Source organism: Micromys minutus (assembly GCF_963924665.1).
Source record: "Micromys minutus genome assembly, chromosome: 6".
In the NCBI taxonomy this organism is placed as follows: Eukaryota; Metazoa; Chordata; class Mammalia; order Rodentia; family Muridae; genus Micromys; species Micromys minutus.
This window is the reverse complement of record NC_137975.1, coordinates 50,206,344-50,233,888: the sequence shown is the minus strand read 5'-3', so window position 1 is coordinate 50,233,888 and position 27,545 is coordinate 50,206,344. Positions and strand designations below refer to the sequence as shown.

The 27,545-nt window shown below is 43.0% G+C and overlaps 1 protein-coding gene across 1 annotated transcript in view; it reads right to left on the bottom strand.

Annotated features, from left to right (window-relative positions):
* The window catches only part of FAM107B (family with sequence similarity 107 member B), a gene marked incomplete at its 5' end in the record, with an annotated part of 189,799 nt that extends 179,969 nt beyond the window's left edge, over positions 1 to 9,830 (bottom strand). Inside the window, one exon of the mRNA XM_080918071.1 lies at positions 9,417 to 9,830. Coding sequence (XP_080774197.1) covers positions 9,417 to 9,830 — 414 coding nt within the window. The remainder of the gene's footprint in view (positions 1 to 9,416) is intronic.
* Positions 9,831 to 27,545: the final 17,715 nt, after the last annotated feature.

Sequence of the window (27,545 nt, the reverse complement as noted above, 5' to 3'; positions counted from 1 at the left end):
TAATAGACCTGTCTCAAGGAATAAGGCATGGAGCAACAGGAAAGATTCCTGATATGAACCTAGGGCCTCCAAATGCTCATGCACACGTGTGTCCACACATCCAAATGCATATCCCATGTGCATACATATGAAACATAAGTAAACAATATAATATTCGTGAAAATAGGCATGGTTTGTGTCAAAGATAGAACCTCCTTATACAGTAACTCTGTTACTTATAAATTATAGTCTGTGGTGGGTAAAATAAGAAGGTCTCCATAGGCTCATTTGTTGGAATGGTTGATCTACAATTAGCGGTACTGTTTGTGAAGGATTAAGAGGCCCTATATATAGGCCATATATATGGATGTATACCTACAACCATAGTCAGCATTTTTAAGTGGGCCTTGGGGATTGAACTCAAGTCCTCATGCTTGGGAGATGATCACTTTACCAACTCGCCCATATCCTCAGCCCAAGATTTGAAATTTTAAGGTCCATGGCCTGACTTTTTTTTCCCAGGCAGGCAGCATCTGAGGAGGAATTTCTCCTTACAACAATCAGATGGCACCCGAGGCTTAGGTCCCACCTGAACCGTCATTTTCCGTTTAAGTAAACATGGCAGACACATACTGGATTTCCAGAATGAGGCTGTCCACACCTCCTGCTTCAGACTCGGCGGCTCTCACGGAGGCTTCTCTTCTTCTAACTGCCTCCACTTTCCAAGCTCTCGCTTCCCCTGGTGCAGAATTACAAAACCAACTGCGACGAGAGCATGCTGGAAAAGCGTTAAGTCAACGAGTTATGTTTTCTTTGGAAAGGAAGAGCGGCGAGTGGAAAAGGAACAACAGTTCAGATCAGGTTAACAGAGTCCTTAGCTGGAAAAAAATCCTCTCTAGTTTCCCATGATTGAGACAGCACATTCATTCAGCTGCCCCCTGTGGCTCGCAGAGCATAAGATGTATTCCAGTTTCCAGCATATTCAGCAAGTGCAATAGTGGAACAGAGAGAGTTTCAGCTGAAGCATGGCCTCAGGTTATATAATGAAGAAGACAGGAATTTCCAACTGCACAGAGGCAGATTTGCTTGGGTTGGGGTCTTGCCAATTACAATCTCCTTGGTAGTTCTTCAGTTCGATGGTCAAGAGTATCGCCTATACAAAACTTACATTTACTCTGTAAAAGTTGGGGCTAGGGAATGCCAAGGACATGGCTCAGCTAATAGAGCACTTGCCCAGAAAGCATGGAGGCCTGTGTCCAGTGTCCAGTGGCTCATAACCCTGGTCTGGAAGCACAGAGCTGAGATCTCAGTACCATCGAGGTGCAGGAAGGAGAATCGGGAGTTCAAGGTCATCCTTGGCTAAGTTAGGAGTTCAAGACCAGCATGGGGCTACACAAGACCCCGCCTTTAAAACATAATAAAGGAAGAGTACAAACAAGTCACCAAGAGACGTTAGAGTCTCACTGTAGAAGGTGAGAATTCTCCCTGGAAATAGGTGCCACTCAAACACGGGCAACCTCTTCCTCTCTACCGCTCTCCCTCTGACATGCCAATCTTTGCTGGAACGGGTGTCTTTTTAAACTGGATTTTTAAGCAGTGGTAACCTTGCCTGTAAACAGCACTTTCGATTTTTGTTAAATCATACACTTGTGTCTTCTTTCTTGGTTCACAGTGTACAATCCCTTCAGCTCAACCGGGGCTGAGTGGTCTGCACATTTGCTGTCCTCTGGAGTCTTTTATGGAAGATTTCCAAGAGACAAAGCTGTACAGTGTAAAATTCATGATTTTATGAGGACCATTCATTTTACTTCATCCTCAGAAGAGCCAAGAAGCTATTTCTCTTATTTTTTTTTCTAGTTGGAATGCAACTGAATAGCTGGCTTAAAATTTCTCTGGCTGAGCGTGTATAGGGGTATTATACACAAGCCTGCGCAATGCTCTGCTTAAACGGAATGAGATGAGACCTGTTCAACCTCATTCAAACATCTGTATCTGAGGAAGTAAAAGATGCTTGTTTTGCTCGGTATATAAAATGAAACCAGACAACTTACCGTGATTGTGTGGTTTTTCTAATTTGCTTTTGATTAGAAAGAAATATGTCAGGAGGTTTGTGCCTAGACTATATAAATAATCATGAAAATTACGCTCCATAACCCAAGTCATCCAGTCAATAAATTGGCCAATGAGCTGAAGAGACCGTTTTCAAAAGAAGAAATACAAATGAAAAATGTGTGCTTGAAGAAGTCCTCAACACCCTTAACCATCACAGAAACTCAATTAAGGTTGTTTTGAGCCTTCCTCTCACCCCAGTCAGATGGCTATCCTGAAAACAAATGGTGATGCTGGTAAGGATGTGGACGAAAGAAGATGTCTCATTTGCTGTTGGTGGGAATGGAAGTCTATGCAGCTACTATAAAACTACTGAGCAGGTTCCTCAGGAAACTAAAATCAGGATTACCGTATGACCCAGCTACAATATTTCTGGATATAATGTCCAAAAGGCACAGAGCCAACATAGCATACTGACATTTGCATACCCGTGTTGATTGCTGCGCTGAAACTTCATGGTTGCTAATAAAAGGAACCAGCCAAAATGTCCTTCAGACGAGTAGATAGATGTGTGTGGTACGAAAGTAGGGAGATGTGGAAGGAGAAGCAGAGGCCTTAAAGGAAAGAAGAGAGAAGAAAAAGCAAGAGGGACCACAGCACCTGTGTTTGCCTGTCCACGGCCTGTGCAAAATCAATCCAGTCAGCATTCTAGTACAGAGTGGGAAGAGGTTCATAAGCTTCCCCATCTCAAGAGCTGTGACGATTTATGGTGTAGAAAAAAGAAAGTCGTATTTTAAAGGGAATGGCTCTTGGGAGGTGCCACATGCCCCGTGCCCCACATTCAGAAACACATGGACAACACAAATTGGAGTTATTAAAATTTTATGAAAGAGTACATGAAGTCCAGAAAAAATGAGGATCTCAACTGGAGGTGGGGGAAGACTTGAGGATAAATATAATCAAAATACATTGTAGGAAATTCTAAAATAATAAAATATTTATTTAAGTAAATAAGAGGAGGGGAGAAAAGAAAGAGAAATAGAGTGATAAAATACACACAACATGCAAGCAGATGAAGTACATGTAACAAGCAAGCAGACATGTAACATGTGGGCAGAAGAGGGCGTGGTTCAGAACATAGAAAGGACCCGGCAGGGGTGACATAGAGCTGAGGAAAAAAGGTGGATGAGAAGAAGTCACCATAGCAGATACGTATATTTAAAATGCTGTCATGAAGCCTGTGACTCAGCGTGTCAACTGGAAATTTTATTAAAGGTCACATCAAATCGTATGTTCATCCCAAGCAAGGCACTTGCTTCTTTAGCTAGCTTAAAGTTCTTCAGACCCATTAGGAAAAGATGCAGACCTCATTCTAAAAAGAATGCAAGCAAATTCATTTGTACCAAAAAATTTAATATGTAGCCTAATAGAGTATCTCCCAATGGTACTGCCTTTGATAGGTTTTGTTTCTTGGATAAAAGACTCCAACCAAAAGCAACTAGGGAAGGAAAGGGTTTGTTTTGTCTTACAGTTCCATGTAACAGTCCGTCACTGAGGAAATTCAGGGCAAGAATTCAAAGCAGGAACCTGGAGGCAGGAAGTGGAGCAGGGACCGTGGAAAACACTGCTTACTGGCGTGTTTCCCTGCAGCCCAGGGTTACTGCTCAGGAACTGCACTGCCCAGAGTGGGCTGAGCAGTCCTGCTTTAATCAGCAGAGAGGAAATACTCTGCTGACATGTCCACATGCCATCTAATCTTTCCTTGTATGTGTGTGTTTCTGCACATGGGGTTGCATGAGTGCATGCGGGCATGTATGAGATCATACACATGTGTGAGAACATGTATGTGGGGGCCAGAGGTGAACCTCAGGCATCATCGCAAGGCATCTACTTCGCTTTCTGAGACAGGGTCTCTCTCTAGCTTGGAATGTGATGGGTGACCACACTAAGCCCAGGGACCCACCCATCTCTCCCTCCCCAGCACTGGGATTGTAAGTGAGCACCACCATGCCAGTGAGCATCACCACACCAGTGAGCACCACCATGCCCGTGAGCACCACCATGCCCGTGAGCACCACCATGCCCGTGAGCACCACCATGCCCGTGAGCACCACCATGCCAGTGAGCACCATCATGCCTATGAGCACCACCATGCCTATGAGCACCGCCATGCCAGTGAGCACCACCACGCCAGTGAGCACCACCATGCCTGTGAGCACCACCATGCCCGTGAGCATCACCATGCCAGTGAGCACCACCACGCCAGTGAGCATCACCACGCCAGTGAGCACCACCACGCTCGTGAGCACCACCATGCCCGTGAGCACCACCATGCCAGTGAGCACCACCACGCCAGTGAGCACCACCACGCCAGTGAGCACCACCAAGCCCGTGAGCACCACCAAGCCCGTGAGCACCATCATGCCTGTGAGCACCGCCATGCCTGTGAGCACCGCCATGCCTGTGAGCACCGCCATGCCAGTGAGCACCATCACGCCTGTGAGCACCGCCACGCCTGTGAGCACCGCCACGCCTGTGAGCACCGCCACGCCAGTGAGCACCGCCACGCCAGTGAGCACCGCTGTGCTAGTGAGCACCACCATGCCTGTGGATTAAACTCAACTCCTCGCGCTTATGCAGCCAGCACCTTACTAAGGCATTTTCCTGGTCTCTACTTAGAATTTTTCAATGGAAACAACATCTGGCTTGATCTGTCCAACTCTGACAGTTAATTTCCAAAGTCTATGATGAGACAGGCATTCTAACTTACACATTTGGCTCTTCAAAACTTATACCAAGACTGTGTTTTAGATAAAGGAATTAAAGGAAGATAGTTGTCTCAAAGAGAGCAAGGTCAAGGCCCACACCCTGAAAAGCAAGGACTGCCTGAGTCTGCGTCTTTCCTCAGGCCACTGTGAGACCGCAGGGATGGTTCGCTCTGGTTGCCGTCCTATGTCTGAATGCACAACCAGCTTGTTCCAAAATGCAGTGGACACTCTAAGGTGGATCCTGTTACCCTGAATTTTTATATAATTGACCTATTTTTAGTTACAGTACACCAAGGCATGATTTCCCTGGTCACAAGTATTACCTCTTCTGTGTCAGACTGCTTACCCCCACACCGAGAACTAGATAAAAACATTGCTATACACTTTCTCAACCATGAAAAGAACTATAAAGCCCTTAGTCACTTGCAGTCTTTCTTTTCTTCCTCAGTCTATAGTACCAAGATGCTGCAGGGTAAAGCACTACCAGCCACATAGGAAGGGTTCGGTGTGGGGTGGAAATCTGTCTGTCAATCTTCTCCCAGCTGCCCCGCCTCCCAGTTATGAGAGGCTTCACCTGTGAGACAGACTACTAAGGGACCATTGACTCCCAACTATAGAACATGTTCTAATTGTCAGCTTTTTACTTTGAATTTAAGCATGAAACAGGAAAGGGACACACACAAAAAATGTTGAAACCAAGCACGGTTGTACATGCCTTTAATTCCAGCACTTGGGAGGAATTCATGAGTTCATGAGTTCAAAGCCATTCTGGTATGCATAGTGAGGTTTAGGCCCACTGAAGCTACATAGTGAGACTATTTTAAAAAAAGAAGGAGGAGGATGAAAAAGAAGACGAGGAGGAGGAAGGAGAGGAGGAGGAAGTTTAAAGTCTAGTTAATATCATTTATGATTTTTCAGATAACTTTTACTTTTTTGGTTTTTGGTTTTGAAACAGGGTTTCTTCTCTGTGTAACTGTCTTCACTGGCTGTCCTAGAACCCTTTTTATAGAACAGGCTATCCTGGAACTCACAGAGATCTACCTGCTTCTGCCTCCCGAGTGCTGGGGTTAGACACACGGACCACCATGTTCGGTGGTCAGATAACTCTTTAAATAAATAACTTAATGCTTGTGTGCTTGTGTGTAGAACATAAGGGATAAACTCAGGCTGACAGCCTTGGGCAACAAGTTCCTTACTCCTCAGCCATCTCTGTGTCACTTCTTCAGTAGAGACGCATATGCCTTTCTGTACCCCAAATAAACCCTTTTGCTTCTACCTAGTTTATCCGTTCGCTACTCTCAGCTTTTTCACTCGGACTAGATTCTATTTCAGATCGAAATGACCCTCTTTCCCCTCTGATTACCAGGGTTATGGAAGATGCCTGAGGGGTGCCTGTCCTCACTTCAAGTTGTTGTATTCTGAAGCTGAACGTCAGAAAGAAATGCAAGCATTATTAAAGACCACTACCCAAGCAGCTTCCTGGAGGAAGATTGGTACACCTAAAGGGGAAATTCGTCAGCCACCAGGCAAGACTGTAACAAAGCTAGCTCATTCATCACCCACTTAGGGGAAACATGCCACTGAAGACGCGTCCGGTCACAAAGAAGCCGCTGGCACTTTTAATCAGAAGCTCCCCCATGGCCATCAGCAAAGCTTTCATCAGAAAATGAAAAATATCTCTTTCCACAGTGTTCCACACCTGCCACCGTGTCAGAAAAAAAAGTTATTCAAATTAAATTTTAAAACTAATAGTTATAAACATACACACGTGTGCATTTATAAATATACATTACACTGCTGGGGACTGAACCCAAAGCAATCGAGTCCAGCTGCTGCATTTACATGTCCTGTACATTTTTATAAATACACGGCACATACTCGTATGTGGAGCTCTAATTGAAAAGGAGGTGACCTCATATAGGACTATCTGGTTCTAAGTCCTCAAGCATTACATATCAGGAATAGAAGCACCTTCTGTTTCTAAGGGTGGACTTGGGAGTTGGAGAGAACTCAACTCTAACCCTGAGTCTGACACTTCCTCTCTCTGTGGCCTTGGGAACCTCCCTAGGGTGAGGTGACAGCCTCCACGTAATGCACCAAGAAGAAAGGCTGATAGAATGTATGTGCTCTGGGTGGGTGAGCTCTCCGCATTGGAACCACAACAGGCGCCCACTCACCTCCTCTTAGCCCAGTCTCCGCCCCTTAATTTTATTCACTTTCAGCCTTCCTGGGTCAGCAGCTGCATCTGCTTCTCCCTGAGGCATCCCCTGCTGGTCCTTTCATGACTGACCCCAGAACGGAGGTACTTAACTTTAACCTTCTCAACTCCAGACCACCCAGAATGAAATCCCGTCTACAGCATAGCTCTGTACAAAATTCCCAAAGCTCCTGCTGTGGTTCAACATCTTCCCTCTGAGGGTCTTTGTGCCTTTCTAGGCATTTCTCCAACTTACAGCCTCGTTTTCAATCTCTCTGATGCACCTACTCCTAGGCCGTGTTCAATGTCTATGAATGGTCTGTAGTCTTGGTCACATGACTCCCTAGTCACAAGGTCCTTCCCTTATTTTTCAGCTACTAAGGTTTGAGCAGGCAAGAAGGCTAGGGGAGTGAAGGCGCTTGCTGCTTGCTACCAACCCTGATGACATGAGCTTGGTCCCTGGGACCGGCATGGGGAAGGAGAGAATGGGTTCCCATGTGTTTCACTGGCTCTTGTAAAATGTCAGCCCCCTGTGTCACGGGATCTATTAAAGCAGAAAATCGGACCAAGACCTTCTGTTTGCTACTAAGTTCAGCAACAGAGGGAGGAGGCTGAGGTGCTGTCTGCCCTCCTTGACAGACTGTATGCTTCTAGCTCATCAAGGTAGTGTGGCTTCGTTTCTTGACCATGCAGCTTCTGTGAACGTGGCCATGACACTTACTCAGATCCGCTACAAATATCTCAGTCTATATATAGACATGCACAGAAAACTAAACAAGTATATTGGGTTTTGTTGGACGTTCAGGGGTTGACTTAATGATACTAACAAAAAAAAAAAAAAAAAAGATAGGGTTTGGTGAAAAATCTTCTGCAAAGTTTCAGAATACCAGTATTCAAACAATGAAGTTAAAACTTAATCATGTGTGTTTTGTTCCCTGGCAATTCTAGGGATGAAATTCAGGACCTGGTACCTGCTGAGCAAGTGCCCTACCACTGAGCTATGCCTCTAGATCACTTAATAGACTTAATATATATATACTTAATATATACTTAATATAATGCTACAGACAAGTCATTCTAACCTGTGGATCACCATCTCTTTTCGGGGTCCAATGACCCTTTCATGGGGGTCATCTAAGACCATCAGAAAACACAGACATTTACATTACAATTCATACCAGTAGAAAAATAGTTATAAAGTAGCAATGAAAATAATGTTAGGGTTGGGGGTCACCACACCATGAGGAACTGTACTAAGGTGTGGGGAGGAGGTAACACAGCATTAGGAAGGCTTAGAACTGTTGCTACAGACTGTCAAACAGAACTATCTTTTAAATCCCTTTAAGGTTGGGCAAGCTGTAGTTTTTATTGCTTAAAAAAAAAAAAAAAAAAAAAAAAAAAAAAAAAAACCTCCTTAGACCAAGTAAGCAAATCAGACCAAAAACCAAAACAAAAACAAAAACAAAAAAAGAAACCTTATTACTTAATAAACAAGTGGAGAAAAAAAGCTTCAAATCAGAACTTTTAAGTGTTAATGAATAGTGAAAACCTTTCAGGCTCTTTAGCTCTGGTCTTCCACCAATACAAAATGCCTCAATACCATTTTAGGATTATACCCTTTAGAAGACTCTTTCTCGACCACCCCTCTTAATAGGGACTGCTGAGGACTAGGAAATGGGGTGTACATCTCGAACAAACCAGAACATTCAAAACCTGAAGTCCAATAATGCCAAAGCAAAAGAAAGAAAACAGTAACTCAAGACCAAGTCCCAGGAGAGCAGGGACGGCAGCTTTCAAATCCCTTCTCTTCCCGTCTTTAAATCTTAAAAATTAGAGAAGCATCCATTTCATGAATACCATTTTCTGTGCATTCCTTTCTGCTCTGTACACAGGGCTACCTATCATTTTCAACTTTCCCCACCAGTCCATTTTCCAGACATGATTCTAACCACTAAAGACAATTACTGAAATTCTGTAGTCAGACTTCAGATCCTGAATGCTAGTACATAGAAAGATATAGATCAGTTTTTAAGTGTATGTATGATATATATATATATATATATATATATATATATATAAAATGCATATATCCTCTGATCTTTTGTTTGTTCAGAGGCATTACAACCAGTTCACTAAAGTCTGGTTTGCCATGGACTCTGTCATTTCTCTCTCTACATCTTCAGAGAACACGCTGAGAATTTCAAAGGGTTTCCACACTTCCTCTCACTAGCGAGAGAGAATTCTTTGTGTCTTATACAGTAATGAATTTAAACAATGATGTTTGCCAAAGTTTCCAAAACAAACAAAAAAAAAAAACAAAAAACAAAAAACAACAACAAAAAAAAAAAAAAAAAAAAAAAACGATAGAATGTTCCCTGACCCCGCCCCATCTGTAACAGCATTCATTGGGAAAGCTTGCTCACCTTTGGCATGTCAATAATTGATGGTCTAGGGATGGACGTCTGGAAAGTGACGGCTTCATGGTCTGGTTCCTCATTCAGGGACCTGGGCAAACCCTCAGGGGTCTCTGCAGGCTGCACAGCGATGTGTTTGCCGTTATCGCCATTGGCTCGGCCGTTTTGCTCCAAGTGCACACCAGAATCTCGCCTTTTCTCTGGAGCTCTTTCTTCTCCCTTTGGGTGACTTGGATGTCCGCCTGCTCTGGCCATGGGCTGGACATAGATGGCGGAGTGATTATCCGTCGAGCTGGACTGGTCGAAGGCAGCATTTTCCCTGGTGTTTCCAAAACAGGCCAGTAGAGCTGAGCACGGGAAGGAGTGCATCCTTCGAGATGGGAGCTTCAGGCTTTTGGTGAGCCTCGATCTCCACGTGGACATGGCCTGCGGCGATACATGGCAGAGTTCAAAAGAGAAAAAGAAATCTTCCAGAGCTTTCCTTCGAGCATTCGTTTCCGTGCCTGAAGAGGACACACTAGTGACTGTTGCCCCTATGTGGAGGTGGAGATGGCAGGGCCATCGTCGTAGCGAGCCTTTCAGCATCTAGCCCCGCTTGGAAGGATTCATCCTGGCCGATTTCACTCTCTTCCTCCCTTTCTTGCTGTCAGTAGCTAAAGCAGCCTCTGTAAGGCAGGCAGTTGGCTCGGGTTACAGTCCCCAGCAGGGCAGACGCTTCAGGGTAAGGTAGTGCCAATGCAATAGACAGCTGCTTCAGGTTACCTTGGAGGCATAAAGATAATGTAGCCAGTTAGCACCCGCCATAACAGCGTCAGTCTGTGTATCAATAACATCGTAACAGCCGCAAAACCTTCTACAGTTTCCCCTTCAAATATTTATCCCCCCAGACAAAACAGAAACCACCCAGTTATCGATGCCAAACGAAGACCCCTTTGAGAGGCCACAACCCTGGCACCTGCTTCATTATTAAAATAGAAGGTACACTGGATATTTCATCCAGAGATATCCATGTTTTTACCCAAGGTCATGAAGACTGTTCTGGGTCATTCCTGAATCTTCCCCCAATACAATGGCCTGGTTTCAGGGTCCATGTTGGATCTGAAAACTGTGAGAGTTTAATCATCTGTTTCTTTACCATCGACTTCCTAATTTTTTTTTAAACAATACAAAGAAAAGAGAACACACTCACAATTAAAATTTTGTAGTAGGCTATGCTTTTGAAGATACTGTGTATGTACGGAGTGCATATGCGCATATGCATTTCCTAACTTTTAAAAATCAATTTCTGTTCTTATAGACCCTGCCACTTTTCAAACCATTTGTATGTAAATGAAGCTGGTGGTGGTGGCAGATGCCTCTAACTCCAGAACTCAGGAGACAAAGACAGGAGAATCACCCCAAGTTCAAGCTCATACTGGGCTACATAGCAAATACTAGGCCAACTACGGCTACTCAATGAAAGCCTATCTCAAAACTGATCACATGCTAATTATAATAGTAAATTCTAAGAATTTCCCTCTAGCGAAACATCTGCTAGGAATGTTCTAGAAATGAAGTGCTATAATGATTTTGTTGTGAATAGAGACTTCTGGATCAAGGTTTTAGGATATATTGCCAACTCTAATTTAGTTATTTACCTTTTGCTCTTTTATTGAATGTCAAACTATATGAATGTAATCATAATAATAATACCTAATTTATAGAGTTGGAAGCTCTTTTTTAAGATTTTTTAATTTATTATGTATACAGTGTTCTGCCTGCATGTATGCCTGCAGGTCAGATGGTTGTGAGCCACCATAAGGATGCTGGGAATAGAACTCAAGACTTGTGGAAGAGCAGTCAGTACTCTTAACCTCTGAGCCATCTCTCCAGCCCCCTGAAGCTGAGTCCTGGAAATTTCAACTGACCAAAAGAAAACTATGCCACTAGGAGGGTCTGGATGAAAATCTGAAATGTCTCCTGACACAGTGTCAAATCAGACTTTATTTTAGCATCTACCAGAAGTTTGAAGTAGAACGTGGGAAGATGTCTCCACATAACACTCCTGCACCGGGTGTCCTGGGGGCTAGTGCTCCTCGTTTTCCTGCTAAGATACAGGTGCACAGCCTGACTCTTCCTCCCAGCAAGGATCAGGAGGCTCATGCATGCCTTCAGCAGGCCCCTTGTTCCTGGGGAGCCTGGAAACTGTCATTTCTCACTTGCCCTCCTGCAATAGTCAGTTTCGGCAAATCACTCCGTTCTGCCTTCAGAGTACTTATAGGGTAGGGTGGCTGCGATGCTTCACAGGCATTTTGAAAGCTCGTTGATAACAAGAGGAAACTGAAGACAATTCTTAAATCTAGTTTTATTCATTTGTTCACTCAAGTACAAGGGAAACCCCAGCTAAAGGGCAGATTCGGGGTTAGCAATGCCACTTTCTGTCTTTCCGTTTGAAATGGGGTCTCTCAGGTGCACCAGTCTGACCTCAGACTATTCATCATTCTGCCTCCGCCTCCCCAGTTCTGAGTCTGCACAGAAGCATATCCAATTCAGCCAGCTCGGGCTACAGAATAAGATGCAGGACATCCAGGGCCACACGGAGAAACTGTGAAAACAGTGTGTGTATGTGTGTGTGTGTGTGTGTGTGTGTGTGTGTGTGCATGCAGCCATTTGTCCAAAATACCACACAGTAATCAAAAATGAGGATGCTGAAATTCCCATATAATGGCGTGTACTAATTAAGCATGTGTATATACAGACTCTGCCGTGTAAGAAATCAACACAACTACTGTAATGGAATTCTCTTTAGGTTTAAATGTACAACACTGAAAAGTATGAGATATTAGAGTCTAAGATCAGGATTAACTGTTCTAGTATGAAAACCAAACTCTCCCAGGTAGGAAAATCGAAGTTGCCTAGATCGGTCTACCTGAAGATAACACACACTTACAGTCATGATGACTCCCCGATTGGTTTACTGGGTTTAAAACAGCACATTTAAAACCTTAGGTTTAAATCTAAGAGGAGGAGGAGGAAGGAGGGGAAGGGGAGGAGGAGGACGAAGAAGAAGATGGAGGAGGAGGAAGAGGAGACGACAAAGAAGAAGGTGAAAGATGGAACAGCTGCTAGCATCTTGAAGGTAGAGCTCACCCGGGTGAACCAACATAGAGAAGAATTTAACAACTGTGAAAGAAGACTCACAACAATGCTTCTGGATCAAGAGTTACCTGCAACTACCCTAGGGCCAACTTCCCTGTTCACCATGAAAACAAGTCCTTTTCCTTTGCTTCTCCATGAGCTTGGGGGGGGGGGGTATTAGACTTGCTGCTCAGTCCTAATCAACACAAGCTCACTAAAAGGACTTACTTGGGATGACCACAGTGATCCAAAATAAGGGGTGTCACTCACTGCGAGCCATCCTCAGAATGGGACAAGCCCATCTCAGTGCCTCAGCCAGAGAGGCATCTTGGGAGGAGATATGTTGTGAGGGAAGCCCAGTCCCTAGTTCCACTCTCTCCTTGGATACCCTGTCTTGCCACAGTGGCCTTCAGCTGCTCTAGCCTACACTTTAGGAGTCCAGCCCATATGCATGTACAAATGCTTCTTGTCCACTTCAGCTGATGATGAATTCCACGATGTTTGAGCAGGCGTCATTGACTAAAAAGGGAAGGCAACTTCCTCCTCCTCCCTGTCTGCTTCCTACGCCACCTCCAAGAAGAACTGACCATCCTGCCCTCTCAGCCCATCTGAGCTCCTGACCACAGACAGTCCAGAGATAAGACTCTCAGCTCTCATTCTCCTTTCTTGATATTTCCTGCTCCGTTGTGAATGCTGGGATATCCTCCGCCCTAAGACAGACCTCTCTCTGTCATCTAGTCTTAGATTATGCTCCGTAAGACATGTACAACTGTATTTGGGAGCCAAACATAAGCTGCTGAAAGTGCCAAGAAAGGTCATTTCCTTTAAGTGTGAGAGAAGAAAGGAAGGTCACCCAGGACAGGTGCAGAACAGAAGGTTCAGAATCAGATCTCCATGGTTGTAGGTAACGTTTTGCTGCAGTTCGGTTTTATATCTCTCTTTTCTTGTATTTATAAAGCGAAGTGAATTAAAATGGGATCATACTTTTCCTTAAAAATATTTTGGCAAACATTTTTGAGAAGATGTGAAAACATTTTAATTTGTTAAAAAATTGAATTTGAGGAGCTCTCAGTTTTTTTTTCTTAAATAAAACAGAGCCATCTTTCCGTGCTAACATTCTCTTTGCTAGAGCTAGAAAATAGCTCGTCCAGGGAAGTGCTTACGGTGTGGTCATGAGGATCTGAGGTCGAATCTGAAGTACCCATGTAAAAAGCTGGATGCAGTGGAATATGCCTGCAATCCCAGCACCCAGGAAGGCAGAAATGGATGTTTCCTAGGGGCTTACTGGCTTCCTGCCCAGTCAGTGAACAAGCTTTAGGCAGTGAGAGATCCTGTCTCAAAAAAAATAAGGTAAAGAGCTATGGGACCAGGAGAGGGGTCTCTCTGTCTCTCTCTCTCATAAACACACACACACACACAGAAAGAGAGAGAGAGAGAGAGAGAGAGAGAGAGAGAGAGAGAGAGAGAGAGAGAGATAAAGCTCAGTAGCTTAACTCACAAAGGTTTGTTTGGGGCTGGAGAAATGGTTAAAGAAGTAAATACTTGTTGCACAGACCTGAGGACCTGCATTTGGATCCCAAGCATCGCACAAAATCAGGACGGAGTAGTGTCTGTCTGAAACCTCAGCACGGAGGGGTTGGACACAGGCAAACCCCAGGGAGCTTAATAACCAGCCAGTCTAGCCATAATATTAAGCTACGGTTTCAGTGAGAGCCCTGTCACCAAAAACAAACAAACAAACAAAACAGGAGGATATTTGGAGTGGGCATTGTCCTCCACATGCACAGGAAAATGCACTTATACATGAAAACACTCCCTCTCTCTGTCTCTGCCTCTCTCTGTGTCTCTGTGTCTGCCCCCCCCTTCCAAAGGCTTGTTTGTTTTTCATGCCCCAGTTCACTATTGACTGTTCCAGATACATCTGTTCCTAGAAAGGACTCAATGACACCCATTTGTTTCATCTTCTAAAAGTACTGCCCAAAGGCCAGGCTGTGATGGAACGCACCTTTAATCCCAGCACTAGGAGGCAGAGGCAGGAGGATCTCTGTAAGTCTGAGGCCAGCCTGGTCTACAGAGTAAGTTCCAGGACAGCCAAGGTTACACAGAAAAACCCTGTCTCAAGAATTAAATTAAATTAAATTAAAGGAAAGAAGAGAAAGATAGAAAAGAAAAAAGAAAAGTACTGTCAATGTATACCTAATATGGTGCCAAAAATAGAAGACAGGGATAAAGAGTCACCTAGGACTCATCAAAGACTAAGTGCCTTATGTCACTTCCAACATGAATTGTGTAGAACATAAATACATGTCCCCAAAACTACTACAGAGGAGTCTGGGGAAACCCAGACCCTAGAAAATAAAATGAAATGGACACATACCATTGACCTTACCATAAGAAACAAAGTGAGTTTGTTAAGAAATATAAAACTTTTAATCCTGGATCCTAAAGAACCAAGTATCAGTGGTTATCTAGCTGTAGGAAGGGGTGTAAAAGACCCAAAAGGTTTACATAAAAAGCACCAGAAGGTGTTAGGGCTGATGCAAACGTTATATATTCATTTGCAAAAGCCCATGGAATTATATTTATTTTAAAGGGTGCATTATATGTATTCAAAATCTATACTTTCATAAACCTGGCTTACAATTTTTAAAAAGGTGTTAGTAGCTCATGACATCTCTAAAGGCAAGAAAATGAAAAGATTGTGCTGTTATAAAAAACAATTAAATTGTCATCAACCAACCCCCATGACTACCACGGACGTCCTGAGGAACAACGCATTCATTAAGTTATAACACTGACATGCACACATCCCCCCTGACCTCAGCTTCCTGTGGGCCTTTGTTCTCACAGCTCTGTATGTGGCTGACTTATATCATTTATTCCATTTTCGCATCTATGCCGTGTGCATATATATGTTCATGTTTGCATGTGGACAGGTGAAGTGGAAATTTCTGGTTTCTTTGGATGTTTTTCTGGAAGCTGTCTTGCAGAAGGGCATGTGGTGTTTTCCTAAAGCACAGACTTGAGAGGGAGCATGACGTTTAGAAAGAGTGTAAGTATAACCCAACAGACAGTGAATGATGCTTTTGCATTGGTTTGCCTTGCAGTGCTTTGCTGCTCTTTGCTGGTCTCTGCTTGTCTGTAACTTTGTACAGAGAAGAGTACCAAAGAACTTCTTGTGGTGTTCTAGCTGCTTCTTGCTGCTTCTGAGGACTCAAGCTGATTCAGCGGAGCCTCGAGGTTTCTTCTGGATAGAGCTGCCGCTAAGGACTCGTGTTTGGTGCTTGCCAATTGGACTGCCATTGCTGATTTGCGTTTGGTGTCTGCTGATTGGACTAGACTGCTGCTTATAATGCATGTTTAAAACACCCCCAGAGAACTACTTCTAAACAACTCCACATCCCCTTGTCCTACTAACCATCTGCCTCCCCTACCTTTGGTCAGTGCACTAGAAGGGAGCTCGAAGTGTTTAAGAACCCTTATTAAAGTAGGTTTTGAAAAAAAAAAATCTAAGCCTACATGGGGGTGCATGCATGGGGTGGGATGAACGTGTATTTGTACACACACATGCATGTGTAGTCCCAAATCATCCTTGATTTCTCTTCTGCCTTCTTTGAGGTAGGCTCTTTCAATCCAACCCCGAGTTCACTGATGGCCAGTCTCATTCGGCTGCTTTCTCGGAGGCTTGGCTCCACATTCCAAAGCTGCAATTAATCTGGTCACTATCCTTGTGGAGTTCTTACTAATGTTCTGGGAATGTTGCTATTGTCCGTAAGCTTGTGCAGCAAGAGCTTTGATCACTAAGCCATTTCCCTTTTTCATCCTGTTTTAATCTTGATTTTTTTTCCATGTCCCCACTCCAGGCAAATGCTCACTTTTGATTATATTCATCGTCTCTATCACTTCTGTTCTTTAGTTTCTGGATTCTGATTTTTGTCTCTGTGAGATAAAAGAGTTTACACTTTGGGAATTTTTGAAATTTAAATGAATGCATTCTGTATAATAAAAGAACCCTGGTAACTTATGGGGCCAAGAGGTATAAGGCTGTGGCTTAAAGGTGATTTATTTGAATGTCAGGTTGACAAAGGTTGGAGTTATAATGGCTAAACTTTGGTTGTCAATAGAATGGCATTTAAAATAACCTATAGATTGATCTTATTAGAGAGTTTCCAGATTTGGCCATTTGAGATGGGAAGCCCCACTCTAACTGTAGGCGGCAACATTCCATGAGATCATCTGGTGTTCATACATGAATGAAAAAGAGAAAGTGAATTTAGCCCTGTACCCATCTCTCTGATTGTGAATACAATGTGATTAGCCACCATCCCTTCCCTGATGTGACAGACTGTGTCTCCTGAACTGTAAGCTAAATTTTTGTTTCTTTTGTTGAATGTTTCATTAGCTATGAGACATGTACCTAATACAGGACCTTTGTTTACATGACCTTTGGTTACTATTCACAACCATTTTCACAATGGTCAACATAAGATTCACAATCTGTTGTTTTCTCATCTGTCCTAGTTTGTGTTCTGGCTTTTTGTATGTTTTATGTGTGTTTGAGAAAAGTGTATGTTGTTAATGAAATTAGAATCAGTATCTCAATAGCTTACATGATATTCCCCAAAGATGTCTTTACCTTAATACCTAAAAGCTGTGAATGCTTTATATAGGACCAAAGCTCTTAATAGACTTTATCAAGAATTAAGACTATCATAAATCTTAAAGGGAGCAGGTTATTCTAGATGAATCATAGATGAAACCATAAACATCCTTCTCAGAGGGAGGCAAGCCAGATGTGAGCACAGAGAGGTTGCTGGCAATGTGTAAGTTGAGTAGGGTCACAAGCAAGCTAGGGAAAACCCATGGCCTCTAGTTGGTGAAGGAGACAGTCTTCCCTTCACGCTTCCAAAAGGAGCAAGGTCAAAATCAAGAGCTTGGCCTTGGGTCCTGGGAAGCTGGCTCAGCAGTTAAGACCACTTGTTCTTGTAGAGAGCCCAAGTTCAGCTCCCAGCATCACTTGGCAGATTATAACCAACTATAACTCCAGGCCCAAGGGGTCTGATGCCCTCTTATAGGCCCACAGAATCAGACACGCACATGGTGCACATACACACAAGGAGATAAACACTCATACATATGAAATTTTCAAAAATAAATAATCTAAATGCCTGGCTATATCTTCAAAAATTCATTTGGATTTTTTTTCTAGAACTACAAGAAAATAAATCTGTGTTTAGTCACAGATTTGTAGCAGTTTGTTATAGCAACAAGAAAAATTACTATAGCACCTAAAAGCTTAAGTTTCCTAATTGCACAGTTCTGATCTATATCTTTGCTTACTTTAAATTTGTGCATCAATTTCTATGTTCGGGTCTAAAAATCCAAAACAACCCAAGCAGTCACGAGAGCACAGTAAAGCAAGACCTTGATCTGAATTAGTCAGCAAAAACTGACCAGTCTGGGTCAGCAGCACAGACTCTGAAGCTGAACTGCCACCCTGAGCCAGAACAGTACAAAGCTTTAAATCCTGAGATCCACAAACATTTGTGCCATGTTACATTACATTTTCCCATCAGTCAGGATTTAGAGTTAGAGGATTTCCTTAGGAACATGTCTTTGGTGGTACACTTACTCCTGTTTCCTTTGGTTGGTGTCTTAGTTAGGGTTTTACTTCTGTGAACAGACACCATGACCAAGGCAAGTCATATAAGAACAACATTTAATTGGTACTGGCTTACAGGTTCAGATGTTCAGTCCATTATCATCAAGGCAGGAACATGGCAGCATCCAGGCAGGCATGGTGCAGGAGGAATTGAGACTTTTAAGTCTTCATCTGAAGGCTGCTAGTGTAGGGCTGACTTTCAGGCAGTTAGGATGAGGGTCTTAATCCCACATCCACAGTGACACAGATATTCCAATAAGGCCATACCTCCCAATATTGCCACCCCCTGAGCTAAGCGTATACAAACCATCACATTTGGATTATTCAACTGTGGCAGGGCCACTTGCCTAGCATTCATGTCTCAACCTGCCATCCAGGATGTCTCTTACCTATGTACATGTGTCTTTCTTCCAGGCAGGATGTCAGTTACCCAGGAAGGTCTTGGGAACATAAACTTTATTTGACCCCTACTCAAAATGGATGTTTTACTCAAAATGGCTTCTGTTTGGTTCCTTCTTATATCTAAAATAATCACATCTAACCCTCCAGTATCTATTGCTTTGTATACTTTGATTATATGTTGTTAGGTCTGTTTATGTTCTTAATGATCATATATTTTTGTCTGTATTTGCTCCAATTATCTGTATATAACAATCTTTGTTCCTTAAGATACTTTTGCCCTTAATACCTAAGTAGCATTGTTTCCAAAATTAAAAAAAATGATTTCTTTGGCTACCTTCACACAGCTATGTGATTTATAGAGAGATATGTAATTTATGTACGTATACATAAAGAGTTTTGCATCTGAGTGTAAATGTATACATGTGTCCATATACTTCACAATTGTACCACTGAGAAAATGTAAACTATAAAACCAGTAACATCTGGTGACAATGAGCACACTTAATTTTCTTATCCTGCTTCTGAGCACTGTTCTCCAATGAGATGGAACCAATGTCTTCAGGACAAAAAAAAAGTTTCAGGATGAACTTAGAATCATTTTACAATGACAGAATGTGACAAAGCACAGGACAATGTGACAAAGCACAGCGAGCTGTGACTTGCTAACAGTCAACATGAAAGGGACGACCGCGGCCATTCCAGAACAAAATAAGAAAATCAAGTAGAAATGAATTGTCATCCAAACTATAATAGCAGAGCATACTAATATGAAATGGGGAAGAGAAAAATGCAGATTGATATGGAATTTATAGAAACCCAATATTAGATGCCCATGTCATCTGAGATTTACTTCAAAATAATGGTTTTAATTCTCCTGGGGGAAAGATCACTCATTATAACATTAATGTTTTCTGAGGCCATTGGCATCAGCTGATGGATTACACACTACAAGTTTGTATTAAAGATAACATGATAGGGCTGGCGATGACTTGGGGGTTAAGAGTATTTACTGCTTCTGTGTCCATCCTGAGTTCAGACCCCAGCATCCTCTCCTCACACTTGGCTGTACCTCCAGCTTCATAGGGTCTAACACTTGCATCTGGCCACTACTTGTACCTGCAGTCATATATTCATACCCATATCCAGACACACACACATATATATGCATAATTTAAAATAAAATAAGGCACAGTAGAGAACTATGTATATAGGTATAGGCAGAACAAGGGAACCAAAACTAGTTGGCAAAGCCTTCGTATCCATGGGAAATCCACAGGGAGGGTGGCTTGAACTCAGGCACAAAAAGCTAGAACTCAGGGATGGGGAGATGACTCAGTGTGTAAAGCATTTGCTATACAAGTGTAAGAGCCTGAATTTAGACCACAAGACCACAGGAAAATGTAGATGCAGAGGTGTGTGCCCGTAATTCTATCATCCCTGTGGCAAGATGGGAGATGAAGACAGGAGGAGCCAGGGAGCTCATGAGCCACCTAATATTACCAGCCATGAAGAAGAGACTCTGTCTCAAACAAGGCAGAGGAGTTTTCTGACCCCAACTCATATGCCATGGCACATGCCTATGCACACACGCACAAACACACACATGTATGTTATATAGGAGAGAGGAGGGGGTACAAAGACAGAGACAGACGAGAGAAAGCGAAAATTCTGGAGGCAGCCTGCTGCTTCCTCGTTGCTCACGCCAAACAAGAAACCAGATGACAGGAGTCCAGTAGGTACAGCCCAGAAAGGTCAGCTTCCTGAGATGCACAGCGGGGCAAGAAGCACATAGAACTGTTCCAGAGGGGCCAACAGCATATATGACTACCTGAGTTACGGCAAGATGGCAGATTTTCATTTCTGTAATAGGAAAAAATGAACGGATGAAACTAATCATTGTCCTGATGGGCTATATATTTCACCTTAGGCAGTGGCATCATAAAATTATGCAATTTTAAGAATTTGAAACCATATAATCTCTCAGGTTTGGGCATGTGCCATATGGAGAGAGACAGAGAGAGAGAGAGAGAGAGAGAGAGAGAGAGAGAGAGAGAGAGAGAGAGCGCAGGCATTGGCCTGAGCCTTATGGAATCCTTTGCTTCTCAGAGCAAATTAGACTCTGTATTTCATTCACTTATGCAAGAAATTGACTGATAGTGCAGTATGGATGCTCACAACTGTGCCTGGGGATGTAGCTCAGTGAGAGGGCTTGACCAGAATGCATGAGGTCCTAGGTTCAGGTCCCAGAAGTGGCACTGAAAATAAAATCAAATAAGAAAACAAAACGTTGGGCTGGAGAAATGGCTCAGCAGTTAAGAGCACTGTCTGCTCTTCCAGAGGTCCTGAGTTCAAATCCCAGCAACCATATGGTGGCTCACAACCATCTGTAATGGGATCTGATGCCCTCTTCTGGTATGTCTGAAAATAGATACAGTGTACTCATATACATAAAGTAAATAAATCTTTAAAAAGGAAAAAAATGTTTCAGCAACTAAGCTAGAACAATTTTTTTATGTTTGTCCATGGTGAACCAGAAAATGAAACTATCACTGTGTCCTATCAGTTCTCTTTATACTTTATCTGATGAGATGTTTCTTTGTCTGCAGTGTCCTGTGCTCCCTAATAACGGAGCTGAGAGAAGAAAATCTGTAGAGCCGTCAAAAGCAAGTAGAGACTTCACTTGCTGCTTGTGGACGGTAAGACACTGAATCTGGAAAACCTTCCAGACCGCTCAGTAGACTGCCACCTGCTGGTGACTGAGTACTATGCAGTGTTCTTGGGTTTGTGTTCAAACGTGCATCGGGCTAAAAGTCGGAGATCTTGTGTTCTAGTGTCAGCTCTGTCACCAAATGACAAAATGTCCTCGGGCAAATGTGTTGCTCTCTTGACTTCTGTGTCTTCAGAGGGAAAGCAAAACTCTAAAGCTGTATCTCTCCTATCAGACATGTCTAAAAACCTTGCTGGTATCAGTGAGTTACAATGTTTCATTAACACTAGTGAAGTGATTTCAGTTTGATCATGTATCCTTCAGTTGTTGGTGTGTGTGTGTGTGTGTGTGTGTGTGTGTGTGTGTGTAAGTTGTGGAATGCATGTATATATACATACCAATTGTTTAACAAGTGACTCAGAATGGCCAGTAGTTCATGATCTCTGTGTCAGATCATTGAAAGACAGATCATAGGGGCAGCTCTTAGTGGTCCCGTGAGCTTCCCTTTATAAAGGTCTAGGGGCATTCTAACTCCCCCTTAGAACACATTGTAACCAATCAGTCAGTCTCACTAAAACTACATTCTTACCACCTTCAACAGCTGAGCTCAGAACGATGACAGAAACCCCTGTGCATGCGTGCATAAGTGAGTGCATGCCTGTTTCCCTTTGCTTATCTAAATTACTTATGACCAGAGACTGCTCTGAGATCTTCAGGACTCAGGTAGCAAGAGGCTAATGGGCCACAAGAGGATGCGCCCTATACCTACTGGATTTCTCTTTGTCCCCCTTCACTGGCTCACAAACCTCTTCTTCACCATCTTCCTGAAAGCAGATGTTCCCATCTGTGCACTGGGAAGGTTGTTGTACCAACTTAAGAGCATCACTTATGTAGGTTATAGTAGCAAAGGAATCAACACAAGATAAAATGTTTACCTAAGGGAAGGCATCAATGGGTTTAGGCCCAATGCATGGGGCTCAGAAGCTTCTATATTTAGAAGCAAAGTATCATTGAAAACACAGGGAAAACTTCTATAGCCTCCGAGGCATTTAACTTTCTAAAGTAGGTGGCATTTCTACTAAGTCCTAAGATATAAGTAGGAATGAATTATAGAGAAACAGAGCAGTACAGGGAGATGGGACATTCTAGGTAGAAGTGGGAGTACACAGTGAGAGATAAGAATGTGCAGTTCCCTTAAGACAGACCAGTCCTTCCTGTGGCTAAGAGGCAGAGAGGACAGAGATTGCCCTATAAACCTCAGGGGAGGTGAAAGTGGTCCTTCTCTGCCATGCTAAAAAGATGAGCTTCATCCTGAAGGCTCTTGGGAAGCACTGGAGGAATAAAACAGCCTAAATACTAGAAGGTATTGTGACGGCCAAGGCCAACATGGTATGAATAAAGAATGGCCAGTCCAAACATCTGGCTCCACCAGACAGAGCAACTTACCCAAGTGCTTCTCTCTGAGGTTCTGGTTCCTCTAGATATTCTCCAGGCAGCCACCTACAGAGAAGTCAACAAAGCTCATACTTAGAACACTCTGAAATTTCTGAAGTAGCATGATAGTGCGATAGGGTTAGAAGAGGAGGAGGAGGTATATGGCTTCTAGCTGAGACTTTAAAATATCTATGTTGTTAGCATATTCACTCTATACCACATACAGGTATGTATATTTAAATAAGGTAGCAACACCTCAAAGTGTGGGAAAAGCTGGAAGTACTTATAGTTTGCTGTGAGATAGAGACATGGGGCCATGTTTTCTTCCTTTTTATAGGCAAAGACAAATAGAGCATATTCAGATGTTTATGAGAAGAATTCAAAGGAATGAAGAAGACCCAAGTTGTAGAGAGGGAAGGATTGATACAGGATTTTAGAAGGAAAAAAAAAAAGCACTGAGCACAGCTGGGCCATCTTACGTCATAAGAGGAAAACAGCACATACTCATAACGCTGGCAAAGTCGGTGAGAGATGCCAAAGGTGTCCTCCTGTGCTGAATTCCAGTTTTTAAATTGGAGCCAAGGCCATGAGCTAACCCCCATCAGTAAAGAGGACCAATCAGAAGCTACTGGGCTTCCAGGAAAGAGCAGAATACGGACAATGTTCTTGTTCAAATTTTCTCTAGGCTTCATCCAACAGTTACCTAGCAACAGCCAGGTAGGAGCCAAGAGGCAGGCCTATACGGACTGTTCTGGCTTCTCTCTCTCTCCACCTTCCCTCTCTCCCTGCCTTTTCCCCCCTTTCATTCTCCCCACCCCCATGTCCCCACCCATTCCCCCCCCCCACCCAGGTGCTCCCTTCTGCCACTACATCACCACCTGCAATAAATCACAAGGCTTCTCTGAGTAGAGAAAAGCTAATAAACTCAGAAAACAAAGTAGGACTACCAGGGGCTCCCTGGGTTGTCAGCCACAGAGTTGGTGTCGGGCAGTTCTTGTGAGTGTGAGCTTTTCTCCATCCATCGTGTAGGGAAGTGTAGACCAAAGGTAGATTCTACAAGAATTTGGTAGGGATGTACAGGCCTGGTGGCAGGGGTTGTGATGACTTTAATGTTGTTAGTCATGGTGAGAAGTAAGGTTGTGGGATGGATGGGTTAGTGGGTTATAAAAACACTAGTTACCCACCTCCAGATGCTACCTAAATGATGAGACCAACATACTTCACAAAGCTGCTGTGTCTTAGGGTTTCTTCTATGTGAAGAGACAACATGACCAAAGTAACTCTTATAGAGGAAACCATTTAGTTGAGGCTGAAGTATAGTTTCAAAAGTCTAGTCCATTATCATCATGGTAGGAATCATGGCAGTATCCTGACAGACTTGGTGCTGGAGGAGCCAAGAGTTCTGCATCTTGATTTGAAGTCAGCCAGGAGACTATCTTCTGCACTGGGCAGAACCTAAGCATAAAGGACCTACCTACATAGTAATTCATTTCCTCCAACAAGGACACGCCCCTTTCCTCCCTCCCCCCACTCCAGTCCTTATATTCCTCCTGCCTCTTTCCCCGTGATGTTTCCTGGGAGTTGAGGGGTTACATACTTTCATCTTGATGACTTAAACTTTCTGGATGGGGGGGTCTCAAATATTTCATGGTAAAATTTTGAATCATGTACAAACAGCAAATGACAAAATTTGGGCAACCTATTTACCACACACTAATATGATGTCTGAATGAATGAAAATTTAGGCAGTACCAGAAGAGAGTCCTACTCCTGATGAAGTGATTTTTATGCCCATTTTGGAGATTGTGTCTTGGTATATAGCCCAAATTCTATGATTTTCCTGCTCTGTGATTCCAAATGCTGCCATTTATAATCCTATGTCATCATGCCTGGCTGATCCAGTGATATTTTTTGATGGACACACATGATGAAAACATTCACAAATCTTTTGAATAAACCTTCTAGGAGATTCTAAGTAAAGTTGACCCTGGAGTAGTATTTTCTTCATTGATGGTGCAGTAAAAATTCTAAGACAAGGTTATTCTCTCTACTGACCAACTGACCCATTGGTCCGGTGTCAAAGAAGAGTCAGAGATACCCATGAGTCAGTGTGTCTACAGCTCCAAGTACAGTGTTCTCCTGCTGAGAGTATACACACACACACACACACACACACACACACACACCTCTCCTCCCAGTCTATTTTAGAGCTGTGTTTAACAAAAAAACTTTAATCAATGGTGCCCTTAAATAGAAAAAGCCTGTGCTGCGTTTCCTCTGGGATCTGGACTCTAGCCTTATTGCAAGTGATATACATGATATATGTGTGTGTGCATATATGTATATGACATATGTATATGGACACACGTATATCTATGTGTATTACAGACATAAGCGGGAGACCCTACATATGGGAAAAGCCATGAAATGCACCAGAAGGGGTGCATGTGTATACGCCACTCAGTGCCCATAGCAGCTCTGCTGTCACCAGATGCTTTGGAGGGGATATTGTTGTACCGAGTCCATCCAGCTAACGGCGTAGGAAGGGCTGAGAAGAAGCCCCACGGGGAACCTGGTTCTCGCTTGGCACAGAACAGAGAGAACAGGGTAGAAACGTCATCACATAATGTTTACACTTGATGTGCAAAGAAATCAGTCTGGAAAGAGCGATTTCAAAATGTAAACAGCAGTTATTCTTGCCTAATGGGGCTGCCAGTAATGGCTGTTAGTTTTGCTTAACTGGGTTTTATACGCTCTCTTCAGTGAACACGTACTGCATTTGAAAGCGCAGTGGAAGACATTCATTAAATTACCTCCTGCCCCATGCACTGAGGAACATTACCTCATCCAGTCCTCAGCTGATTCTCTGCAATAGGCAAGCCCACATCCCCATCAAGTTGAGAGGAAGGAGAGTGGAGCCCCAGACTTACATCACTCTATGTCGGGTTGAAGCGCTCCTCCTGGGTGTGTTCCTTTTGCTTGGCTGAGATGTCTGCTCTGAAATTCCTTCACAACCTCTTTTGATCAGTGTTCAATCAAAGTAGAATCCTTTCTTCTGAGACAAATCAGGAAAAGGGGGCAGATAACTCCTTTGTTCCTATTACGGCTTTTCTTTGAGCAGAGAAAGTTTAGATACTAGAAGACATTAAGTAATTTGCTTAAGACGACCCAGCCGGAGAGTGTCAGAGCTGTTACACAGGCTAGACCCTGTGCTTGTAGAATCTTCACACTTAACTGTAAGTAAAGCCACCTTGATGAGGTACCAATGACTCACTGAGAGCAGTGTGGATGTGGGGGTCTCAGCGCGCCATTCACAGAACTATGGGTACATATCTCTTTGTACCTGGTCTAACACTGGCTAATGTGTGTTAGAAACACTGATGTTGAGAAGACGCTGCAATGAATGTAGGATTGACTGTGCAGAAGAATTAATCAAAAGCTTTGATGATGGGAGCTACCTTTCTCTGCTGACAAAGAAAAGCACAACACTCTTTTATAATTTATGTGATTAGGGGCACTAACGTGAATGCAGTGATGTCAAAAGACTTAGATACTGAAACTGGTAAAGTATGTCTGTATATGTGGATGTGTGTAGCCCTGCCCTCCACTGAGAGAGGCTGGGATCAATGAGACCCTAGACCAACTGTTAATGCCTAAATCTCACTTTCTCAAAACCATTTTTAATAAAAAATTGCTGAGCCTAGATGAAGATACAGCTCAGTTGCCTGTCATGGAAGAAGGCCTGAATTCAACTCCAGTTCCACATAAAACCTGGCGTGATGGTCAATTTCTGTGACTGCAGCACTCAGGAGATGGAGGAGGGAGAATTAAAGAGTCCAGGACTAGCCTTGGCTATGAAGTGAATTTGAGGTCAACCTGGGCTACATGAAACCCTGTCCAAAAAAAAAAAAAAAAAAAAAAAAAAAAACCTATAACTTTTTCTAGAAATAACTGACTGAGGCATGAAACATAACAAAATAAGTTATAGAATTTCTGGAAACAGGAAACTAGGACTTTTTCCTAGTTTCATTTTCTGGTGGGGTCCAGCAAGAGGCACCAAAATCAACTTCAAGAGGTTCCTTCTGGTCAAATCTGAGACATCTCAAGAATTCAGGGAAATAATGTTCAAACAGATTATGATTCATTCAAATAAGAACCCAGAAATCAACAATGGTTTAAGTAAATAAAATCTGCACTTTGAAGTAGAATGCTAAGTGATCATTTTAGAAGGTATGGGTTGCCTTTTACAATTATTCATCAATAATATTAATAATTGGCTTAGGTGGATGCAAAATTAATAGGTGGTGGTTCACTGAGACGATAAACATGTATGTATACAGTCTCAGTCTTCCCCACAGAGCACTAATAACATCCTAGTGAATTGTTACAAACAGATACCAATGCTTATTAAATGCTTATTAAAATACCTTCACAGAAAATTTAATGAGCCTCTCTGTGGAGAAATTGGCCACTACCATCTGTCCCACATGAGAAAAGTTCACATGAGCAGAAATAGGTTAAATCATCATCATGTGCCCTTGATACTATGTATTAAGATGGACACATTGTTGTTCCCGTGACATTCCAATAACATGCATGGAACACACATAAACTAATGACAAGACATCAGACAACCTCAGACTAAGACATAGTCTTCCTGCTAATTATGCTGAACTTCAAGAACATCAAAACCATGAAAGAGAGTAAGACTAAATTCCTGTTCCAAACTGAAGGTGGCCGAAGAGTCTTTCTTTTTCTTCCATCCATCCATCCACCCACCCATCCATCCTTCCTTCCACCTACCTATCCATCCACC